General features: G+C 40.4%; 1 protein-coding gene and 1 pseudogene across 2 annotated transcripts; both read right to left on the reverse strand.

Moving 5' to 3' along the window:
• Window positions 1-3,356: 3,356 nt before the first annotated feature.
• LOC104432762 (zinc finger protein ZAT12) lies at window positions 3,357-4,116 on the reverse strand. The gene has a single exon (XM_010045285.3). The coding sequence runs from the start codon at window positions 4,034-4,036 to the stop codon at window positions 3,518-3,520; it is 519 nt and encodes a 172-aa protein (XP_010043587.2). The 5' UTR covers window positions 4,037-4,116; the 3' UTR covers window positions 3,357-3,517.
• Window positions 4,117-9,839: 5,723 nt separating this feature from the next.
• Window positions 9,840-10,540, reverse strand: LOC104430367 (annotated as a pseudogene). Its single transcript, XR_005547602.1, has one exon. The product of XR_005547602.1 is annotated as a zinc finger protein ZAT11-like (transcript).
• Window positions 10,541-11,081: the final 541 nt, after the last annotated feature.

An 11,081-nucleotide genomic window follows, 5' to 3' on the forward strand; every position in this document is an offset into this window, starting at 1 on the left:
CAGCATGCGGTGGAGGGCGACTCTTATATATAAGACGAGGAGCGAGGGGCATGCGATGACATATTCGCTTACGCTAACTGGAGTGACAAAAGGCCCTCGAGTTTCTTGGGGAATAAGTAGGGAGGACAGTGATATCGTGGCGGCTTCTAGTGAATATGAAGGGCAAACATGGCAACGTGAACCGCCAAAGAGAGAGCGAGCGAGGATACCGTGTGAACGCGTGTGAAAACTGGGGATGTCGACACACGTGAGCGAGCGAGCGAGGCGGCACTTGCTTTGACTTTTCTAAAAGCTTATCGTCTGCACTGTCGGAGTTGTACGCGCAGTCAAGGCGCGTGTGCGGGAATATCCGGACATTTGAACTCTTTTTCATTCCATAGAAATTTGCGACAGCAATTCCAAGTTGGAAATTTCCAACCGTTCCGAAAACCTTCTAGTCTATTATTTTGCGGAAATTTAACTCTTCCAGAACATAGGTTGGATTTTGATAAATCAACTCGTGGAAATATATTATAAGAGAGAGAAATGAGAGATTTTGACCATTTTGAATTCATATTCTATTTCTAAAATTATGTAAAATTTTGAGAGACCGCTTCTAATTATTCTAAAAATTCAAGCAGTCAAATGAAAGCAAGATTTAATATTTAAATATACTAGCACTCTACTTCTCATTGATTCCAGTGAAATATATTAAGGAACATGAAACTAGGCCAATATTTCTCACCTGTTGCAATGAGATGGACTGACCAATGTATTTTGGAAGGACAGAGAAAGTATTATGGCATCCGAGGCCCAAGGCCTAAGAACACGGTGACATAAAAAAGCTATTGAAGCAGCTAAAAACCCCAAAAGGTGGTCCATACTAGTGCGGAGTACTGGGAAGGAGTTGACTCACGCGCTACGAAACAACGTGGACAGTGCTGTCGCTATGGAATCGCAGCGTTTAGCGGTGGGAACGAGTCATCAGAGACGTCACACGACAGCAGCCAGGCGAATCAATGAAATAAAGGGGAACGCGGAGCGTAAGTCATGACGTCACGGCACTTATTCAATTGGACAAATCTGCGATTAAATAGTCCGTTGCCACAAAAACTGAATGTAAGGCTCACTTGCTTCCAAATTCCCACGTATCCGAGATCATTCAACGCAAAGCATGAATTACATTATTGAAAACACGCAAGAAGCCCCTCAACGCTTTAGCAAATCTCCAATCTCGTAGCGCGAACGGTAAGAGACCAACATCTTCCGCCATGAGTAGTAGAGTGCAGCGTCGGCACACTCGTCTCATCGCAAGGCTTCTTTAACGTCTTGCGTGAGGAATTCCACCTCGTTGTTCCGTCTGGAGAAAGTCCTCAATTTGCCTTCCTTGTGTCATGTAGAGGACCCCTAACTCTTGATTACCACTTATGCTGGATTCATCGTATTGAACCCACCCATGTATGGTGGCAATAGAATAATAAAACTAGCGGAAGATGTGCGAGCATGATTTTAGAGTAAAACCTGAAATCGAAGATGGACTGATGGAGACCTATTTGGTTCATGTTTCAATGCATATAAGATAGGTTCCATATTTCAAAAATTGCAAAAATTGGAGAACCTGATTTGACAGATAGATACTAATTTCTAGGATATAAAACTTGGAACAAATTTTTGTATTTTTCTTGATTTATATTTTGCGCAATTTCATGGTATTCATTGGCATTCGATAATGAGTGTATAATTTGGAACCACTAATATAAACTTCCGTTTTAAGACAGAGACTTTTACTTTGTTAATTTTTCATATTTTTCGTGTGTCTAAATATAAGTTGTGATCAGTGGATCGTAATAATAAGTTGCAATCATAAAAAATGATCTACAACGATTGTTCAATTAATAATATAGGTGAAATCCAAGTAGACCTTAGAAGCTATGATAGAGTAGGTTTTGGATTTCAGGATATGCGAAGTAGTTCTAGGTTCTAATAAAATGAGAAACTTGTTTATATAGGTAGGTTTTAGATTCCAAAAAATATTAAACTTGTTTTAACTGGTAGGTTTCAGGCTTCGGTAGAACATATAAGGAACTTGTAACCATTCATCCCTAGTGGAGAATGTCTTACATGCACAAGTTAATGCAAGTGTTATAAGCATTAGTTATCCTGGTGGAGCCAGTGAGTTTCCTGCGATCACGATGTTTTTCCAAACCTTTTGGTGCTAGCGACCGCTGCTTGAGGGTTGCCCGACCCGGCGATCTTGTTGCTAGACCTCAAGCAATGCTTGGGTCGCACGGCCCAGGCGACTGGTGGCCTAAATCGCGCGACCCAAGCGGCCGTTTGGGGGTCAGATCTGGCCATTCAGCCACCAAATCCGGCAATCCAACCGCCAGATCTAGCGGTTCGGTGGCCAGACTTAAAAAAAAAAACACAAATATTTATTTTGTTTTTTAATTTAATAAAAGCCTTTTACAAATGCAAATTTTACCAAAAAATATTTTGGCCAAAGTTGTTTCTCAATGCAAATGTTACCAAACGATATTTGTATTTTGAAAAACCCCTTCACTCAAAGGTATTTGCATTTTTGCAAATGCATTCCCCAAAAGCCAAACCAAATGGGCTTGTAGTTGATGGTTGACGCTGGTCACCGGAAAAGAAAAGGAAGAGAAACGGAGAAGGAAAAAAAAAAAATTAAAAATTCAATAAATTAAAAAAATGTTAAAATATTATTAAAAATGTCAACATCAACATCGGTCAAGCCATGTTAGCCGGTCGGCGTTCACGTCGTAATTTCTAACCTGAGTTGGTTAGATGGACTGAGTTGGTAACAATGTAGAAAGGTTTAGGGCTAAATTAATCAAATTCAAAAGTTTAAGACTGAATTGGTACCAATGTGATAGATTTATGACTTTTTTGGTACTTTTCCCGTTTTTATCTTATAAAAAAATTGCTATGTCATTTTATCATCTTTAACTTTTGCAAGTTGAAATACTATATTATCTAAAACGCTAAAGAATATTTTTGTCCATCTCCTCTGTAGCCATTTCTAACTTCCAAAACTTAATGGTTTTTGCATTATCCAGAGCAATATTATATCCCAGCAGTGGACACCGTTCAGATTCTTGCATAACATCAACAGGTATAATCAAGCAAATAACGAGTAGCATCAAATTACATCATATATCTAGCAGCTCCATATAAAGGTTTTTGGATTTCGATGTTTTCAGTGCTTCGGCCATTTATATCCATGGCTTTTTCATTTCTGCCTTCCTGTACCTTGGCTGGCCACACTATTTAAAACATTTGTTACATAAAGCACGCACTTCAGATATTAATCACCACGAAAACTTCAGAACGTAACCATCGTCTCCCTCATCTCGTTCAAATACAATTTGCGTTCATGAAACAAATGAATATCCATGCGAAATATATTCTCTGATTCAAAATATCAATCAATCAATGAATACAAAAAAGAAGGAAAAAAGAAGGAACGGTCAAGCACCGACTAAAAACTGCTCTGTACACAATCTACGTTCTCTAAGCCCTACAAAACGAGATCTAGCACCAAAGGCGGCGCAACCTTTCCTAAACGCAAGGTCAAGTCGTCCTCCATGGGCGACGAGTTCAAATCCAAGCCCGCGACTCTCTTGCTGTTCGATTTCTTCAACACCGGCACGGGCTTTGTGGCTGCCGCCGCCAAGCTCTCCAGCATGGCGGCCCTGTGCCTCCTCATGTGACCACCTAGGGCTTGGCCGATCGGGAAATCGAGGCCACATATCGAGCACTCATGCGTCTTCGGCTTGGCTGGCGAGGAATCCGCTTCGTGGCCAAGGCGCAAGAGGTCGCCGGAGATCAGCTTCGGCTTCTTGTGGCTGGCTCTGTGCCCTCCCAGCGCCTGGAAGGAGGAGAACTCGCGGTTGCACGTCTTGCACGCGAACATCCGCTCTGTAGGCTGCCATTTGCAGTTCGAGTCGGTGCTCTGGCCAACTCGGGAGAGGAGCATCAAGCTGTTGGCCACGGCCAGGGCTTCGACCTCCATGTCCTCTCTGTCTCTCTTCACCATCTCTGGAATTCTGTAGTAGAGAATGTGAAATGGAAGTGTCTGATTTTTCTGGTTTCTTCTTTCTTCTTCTTTCGCTGCTGCTGCTGAGTCGGGATGAATGGTATGACAGCGTGCGGCGGAGTGCGAGTTTTATACACAGGACGAGAAGCGAGGGGCGAGCGATGACCTACTCGCTTACGCAAACTGGATTGACAAAAAGGCCCTCGAGTTTCTTGCGGAATAAGTAAGCAGGACGGTGATATCGTGGCGGCTATGCGTGAATATGAAGGGCAAACCCGGCAACGTGAGCTGCCAAATGGAGAGCGAGGACATCGTGTGAACGCGTGTGAAAACTGGGGAAGTCGTCACAGGTGAGCGACGCGGTACTTGCTTTGACTTTTCCGGAAGCTTATTGCCTGCAGTGTCGGAGTTGTACACGCCGTCAAAGCGTGTGCACGAGAATATCCGGACGTTTGAACTCTTTTTTATTCCATAGAAATTTGTGTGAGCAATTCCTACGGTTCCGAAGACCCTCTACTCTAATATTTGAGGAGATTTAACTCCTCCTGCAAATAGTTTGGATATTGATTTAAATCTGCTCGTGGAAATATATTATAAAAAGGGAGAATTAAGGGATTTGGACAATTTTGAATCCAAAACTTTCTAGTCTAAAATCATATAAAAATTTTCGAGATCACTACTAATTATTCTAAAAATTCAGGCTTAATGAAAGCGTAATTTAATATTTAAATGTACTAGCACGCTCTATTTCTCACCCATTGATTCCAGTGAAATACATTAAGGCACATGAAACTAGGCCGATATTTCTCACCCGTTGCAATGGGAGGAGAAAGTATGATGGGCATCCGAGGCCAAGACCTAAGAACACGGTGATATAAAAAAGCTAATGAAGTAGCTATAAACCCCAAAAGGCAGTCCATACTAGTGCGGGGTACTGGGTGTTGACTCGCGTGCTACAAAAGAACATGGACAATACTGTCGCTATGGAATCGCAGCATCTAGCGGTGGTAGCGAGTCATCAGAGACATCATGCAACAGCAGCCAGGCGAATGGATGAAATAGCGGGGAACGGGAAGAATAAGTCATAACGTCACCGCACTTATTCAATAGACAAACTTGGGATTAAATAGTCCGTTGCTATAAAAATTGAATGTAAGGCTCACTTGCTTCCAAATTCACACGTATCCGATCATTCAACACAAAGCATAAATTACATTATTGAAAACACGCAAGAAGTCCCCCAACACTTCAGTAAATCTCCAATCTCATAGCGTGAATGGTAAGAAACCAGCAGCTTCCACCATGAGTAGTAGTAGAGTACGGCGTCGGCGCACTCATCTCATTGCATGACTTTTTCAACATCGTTCTTGCGTCTAGAGGAAGCCCTCAATTTGCCTTTCTTGTGTCATATGGAGGACCTCTAACTATTTTTTTTTTTTCATGGTAACCGAGGATCTACCGGGCCCGCCAAGCTTATGCCTAGGCAGCCCATGGCCCGTAAAGTGCGCGGTGCGTCCCAGACCAAACGTCAATACCTCGAGAGAGCTGGCCCAATAATCGACTCCCGGGACCTTCACTTAAGTCGTGTTAGTGGCCGGAGATTCGAACCTATTCCCTCGACGATGAGGTAGTAAGGCGTAAACCATCACGGCCACCCACGGGTGGTTTGAGGACCTCTAACTATTAACTCCCACTTATGCTGGATTCAATTTATTGAACCACCCGCTTATGGTGGCAATAGAATAATAAAACTAGTGGAGAATGGGCATGAGCATATTTTCAAAGTAGAACCTAGAATTGAAGATGGACCAATGGAGACCTTTCTGATTCAAGTTCCAATGCATATAAGATAGGTTCCAAATTTCAAAAATTGGGAAACATGTTTCAAAAGATAGATACTAATTTCCCAGGGAGTGCGGGACACGCAGGTCCTGAAAAGCATAATAGCTCGCAAGACGACACTTAAGTCCATAACTTTAAAATGGTACACTTAAGTGCCATCATCGAGTAAAATGGGACACTTAAGTGCCACTCCGGCGAAAATCCGGCCAAATGGCTGACGTGGCGACTTTCCGGCGAGCTCGGTCCCAAACGGCGTCGTTTTGCACGCCGACGTGGCGGAAAATGCAAAACGACGCCGTTTCGCGTCTACGTGTAAATAATAGTATATAAATTAATTAAATTAGATTTAAAATATTCAAAAATTTAAAAAAATAAGAAAAATTTAAAATTTTTTAAAAATTAAGAAAAATTTTAAAAATTAAGAAAAATTTAAAAATTAAGAAAAATTTAAAAATTAAGAAAATTTAAAAAATTTAAAAAATTAAGAAAAATTTTAAAAATGTTAAAATTTTTAAAATTTAAAAAATAAGAAAAATTAAAAAATTAAAAAATTAAGAAAATTTTAAAAATTTTAAAAAATTTTAAAAATTTTTAAAATTTTTAAAAATTAAGAAAATTTAAAAAAAAATTAAGAAAATTTTAAAAAATTTAAAAAAATTAAGAAAATTTAATTTTTTTTTAAATTAAGAAAATTTTAATTTTTTTAATTTAAGAAAATTTTAAAATTTTTTAAAAATTAAGAAATTTTTTAAAAAATTAAAATTAAAAAAATTATAAAAAGTGGGGAGTGGGAGGCCGAATGGGGCGGCTCCTTGCCGCCACCGCTGGCTCCCTCACCGCCGCCACCTCCGCCGCCGCCGCCTCCCCCTTTTTTAATTTTTAAATTTTTTAAATTTTCTTATTATTATTTTTTAAATTTTTTAAATTTTTTAAAATTAAAATTTTTAAATTTTATTATTTTCTTAAATTTTTAAATTTTTTTAAAATTTTTAAATTTTTAAAATTAAAATTTTTAAAATTTTCTTATTTTTTTAAAATTTTTTAAATTTTTAAAATTAAAATTTTTAAAATTTTCTTATTTTTTTAATTTTTTTAATTTTTTAAAATTAAAATTTTTAAAATTTTCTTTTTTAAAAAAAGTTTTAAAATTTTTAAAATTAAAACTTTTAATTTTTTTAAATTTTTTTTATTTTTATCCGATTTGGAGCTCCGTGAGCCACGTAGGTAAAAAATAATAATAAAATATTCACGCGTAGGGATTTCCGGCAAGGGTCGCGGAGGTGGCACTTAAGTGTCCCACTCGAAAAAAAAAAAAGTGGCACTTAAGTGTACCGTTTTGAAGTTATGGCACTTAAGTGTCGGCGTCTTGCAAGTTATGGCAGCTTGTGGTACTTACGCCAATTTCTAGGATATAAAATCTCAAACAAGTTTTTTTTTTTTTTTACTTTATCTATATCTTCACACAATCTTGTAGTATTCTTTGGCATTCGATGACAAGTGTATAATCTAAAACCACTAATATAAACTTCCATTTTAAGACTAAGGCTTTTACTTTGTTAATTTTTCATATTTTTCGTTTGTGAAATATGAATTGTGGTCAATGGATTGTAACAACAAGTGATAATCATTAAAAATGATTCACAATAGTCGTTTAATTAATATTATAGATGGAACCTAAGTAAATCTTAGAAGTTGTCATAGGGTAGGTTCTAGATTTCAAGATATGCAAAGTAATTCTAGGTTCCAAAGAAATGAGAAACTTATTCAAACGGGTAGGTTTTAGGTTTCAAAAAATGAGAAACTTGTTCTAATAGATAGGTTTCACAATTTGGTGGAACCTATAAGGAATTTATAACCACTCACATATGGTGGAGAATGTCTTTTAATGCAATAGCGTTATACGTCCAGGTGGACCCAGCGAGTTTCCTGCAACCCCAGCGTTTTTTCAGACTTTCTGGTGCTTTCGTCCAGTTCCTCAAGCGTCCCTCAACGTCTACAGGTACCCACACCAGTCCTGCCGTCGTGACCTGCACCAGTCACCTCGCCTTTGCCCAGTTTTGCTTGCTGGTTTAGGCGACTCCAGCAACTCTAGTCTTCAGTCCAACCGCCGTCTTCCAGCGACGTCCAGGCAGCCTTCAGGTTTCCTGATGATCCTCCCGCATCGACTCCACAACACCAGCAGCTTTCCGTCACGTCCAAACAACCTCCAGCTGCTTTCAGCGCCGTGTCCAACGAATCCTTGCCGGGCTCAATCTATCTCTCTGCTGCATCTGAACTTGTTTTTGCAGGTTTCCCGGAGACCATTATATATGCCCATCAATTCTCGACAGCATTATAAATCCCGACGAGTTCAGACGATGCCCACCCGTCCAACCACCGCGTACGCGCTGCCACACCGTCGTGCCTTGATCACTTCCCGTGATTTTGGGGACGTCTCTATTCTGACATCTCGAGCTTGACCACACCACAATGAAGCTCACACACCTGATTGGTCCCTCTCTCGCTCTCAGCTCCACGGGAAGAGCCAAAAAGGGAGGGACGCGCAGCACAGGATCCAAATGGAGTCAAGGGTCAAAGAGGTTGGTCTTACGAGAAAGCGGGAGAGTGATGAAAGAGAAAAGAAAACAAGTGGAGGAGCAATTTGTTGTTTTCAGGCGGTCTCCCAGTCAACAAACCAAGCACCACCGAGGTAGCCTCCAACGTGTCCTTCAAGAGCACCCCCGGTGAGTCCACCCCGATCTCATTAGTTTCCTAATTCTTTTGCTTAGTTGACTTTTCAAATTGCCTAATTTTGAATTATTGAAATCAAACATGATGTTCTTGAGATTTTTAGGCATGGCCCAATTAGAAAAATTCCCGTAATGAAAATCTTAATAATCAAATTTTTGAGCTGTGATGTTAGATTGGATTTTTGATTATTCTAATTGCCTTTGTTTCCTAATTTAGATAGGGTGAATATATGGTTTACATGGGCATATTATATTGGATAGAACCTAAACATATCTTGGAACCGATCTTGAAACTTGTGATACCCGTGATAAGGTAGGTTATAGGTTTCAAGGCATGTGAGATAGATTTCAAATTTCAAATAATGAGCAACTTGCTCTAACATGTAGGTTTTAGATTCCAAATGGAACCTATATGGATCCTGGAACCTAGAATTGGTCCCCCCTAACATTTGCAAAAGAAGACAATCCCAAGTGAAGGAGAAGATTGGTAAAGATGCCAAAATGATTACTAGTTTCAAACCCTACAATGAAAAAAATATTTAGTTAACGAGTCCTTTTATTTTTCAACCCATTAACTAAGCCTACAAAGTGTACCTTACAAAATCTCTTCAGCAGATTATGACACTTGAACTAACCTTAGATATTCAAACATTAAAAGCCTCACCTAAAAAAGTGCGGATTATTTTTATCTCATATAATTGTTGCTATGTCATCTTATCATCTTTTACTTTTCCAAGTTGAAATGCTATATTATCTAAAATCTCTAAAGAATATTTTTGTCCTTCACCTTTTTAGCCATTTCTAACTTCTAAAACTTAATAGTTTTTGCATTATCCAGAACATTGAGATCACCCGTGGTGGACACCATTCAGATTCTTCCACAACATCAACAGGTATAGTTAAGCAAATAACGAGTAGCATCAAATTACATCGTATATCTAGCAGCTCGATATAAAGCTGTTTGTATTTTGATGTTTTCAGTGCTTTAGCCATTCATATCCACGGCTTTTCATTTCTTCCTTACTGTTCCTTAGCTGGCCACACTATTAAAACATTTGTTACATAGAGCACGCACTTCAGATGTTAATCATCTTCGGATCAAACAAAGAGGCCAACGAGAAAAAGTGCAGCCGCAGACGTACTCGCTGGCATCTAAGGCTCAGCACCACGAAAACTGGAGAGCGTAATCATCCCCTCACTCATCTCGTTCAAATACAATATGCGTGCATGAAACAAATGAATATCCATGCGAAACCCAGTGTCTGATTCAAAGTATCAATCAATGAATACAAAAAAGAAGGAAAAGAAAAAAAAGGAACGGTCAGGCACCGACTGAAAACTGCTCTGTACACAATCTACGTTCTCTAAGCCCTACAAAACGAGATCTAGCGCCAAAGGCGGCGCAAACTTTCCTAAACGCAAGGTCAAGTCGTCCTCCATCGGCGACGAGTTCAAATCCAAGCCCGTGACTATCTTGCTGTTCGATTTCTTCAACACCGGCACAGGCTTTGCAGCTGCGGCCGCCGCAGCCAATCTCTTCAGTATGGCAGCCCTGTGCCTCCTCATGTGACCACCAAGGGCTTGGCCAAGCGGGAACTCGAGGCCACATATCGAGCACTTGTGCGTCTTCGGCTTGTCCAGCGAGGAATCCACTGAGTGGCCGAGGTGTAAGAGGTCGCCAGAGATCAGCTTCGGCTTCTTGTGGCTGGCTCTGTGCCCTCCGAGCGCCTGGAAGGACGAGAACTCGCGGTTGCACGTCTTGCACGCGAAGATCCTCTCTGTAGGTCATGATTTGTGGTTCGAGTCGGTGCTCTGGCCGACTCGGGAGAGGAGCATCAAGCTGTTGGCCACAGCCAGGGCTTCGACCTCCGTGTCTTCTCGGTCTCTCTTCACCATCTCTGGAAGTCTGTTGTTGCTTGCTGAGTCGGGACGACTGGTATGACGGTGTCCGGTGGAGTGCGAGTCTTACATATAGGACGGAAAGCGAGGGGCGGGCGATGACCTATTCGCTTACGCTAACTGAAGTGGCGAAAAGGCCCTCGAGTTTCTTGGGGAATAAGTAGGAGGATAATGATATTGTGGCGGCTTTGCCTGAAGGTGAAGAGCAAACATGGCAACGTGAGCCGCCAAAGGGAGAACGAGCATACCGTGTGAACGCGTGAGAAAACTGGGAAGTCGTCCCAGGTGACAAGGCGGCAGTCGCTTTGACTTCTCTAGAAGCTTTCAGACTGCACTGTTGGAGTTGTGCACGCAGTCAAGGCGTGTGTGCAAGAATATCCGGACATTTGAACTCTTTTTTATTCCGTAGAAATTTGTGAGAGCAGTTCAAACTATTCCGAAAACCTTCTAGTCTAATATCATAGGAGGAAATTTAATTCCTCCTCAACTTGGCTAGATTTTGATCTAAAACTACTCATGAAAATATATTATTAGAGACATAAAAAAAAAAAAAAAAAAAGAAAAGAGACTTGGAA

The sequence above is a fragment of the Eucalyptus grandis genome, chromosome 2 (genome assembly GCF_016545825.1).
Source record: "Eucalyptus grandis isolate ANBG69807.140 chromosome 2, ASM1654582v1, whole genome shotgun sequence".
Taxonomy (NCBI): domain Eukaryota; kingdom Viridiplantae; phylum Streptophyta; class Magnoliopsida; order Myrtales; family Myrtaceae; genus Eucalyptus; species Eucalyptus grandis.

Excerpts from the sequence above, each read along its gene's own strand:
- LOC104432762 (XM_010045285.3), bottom strand. The coding sequence starts at position 4,036 with ATGGTGAAGAGAGACAGAGAGGACATGGAGGTCGAAGCCCTGGCCGTG.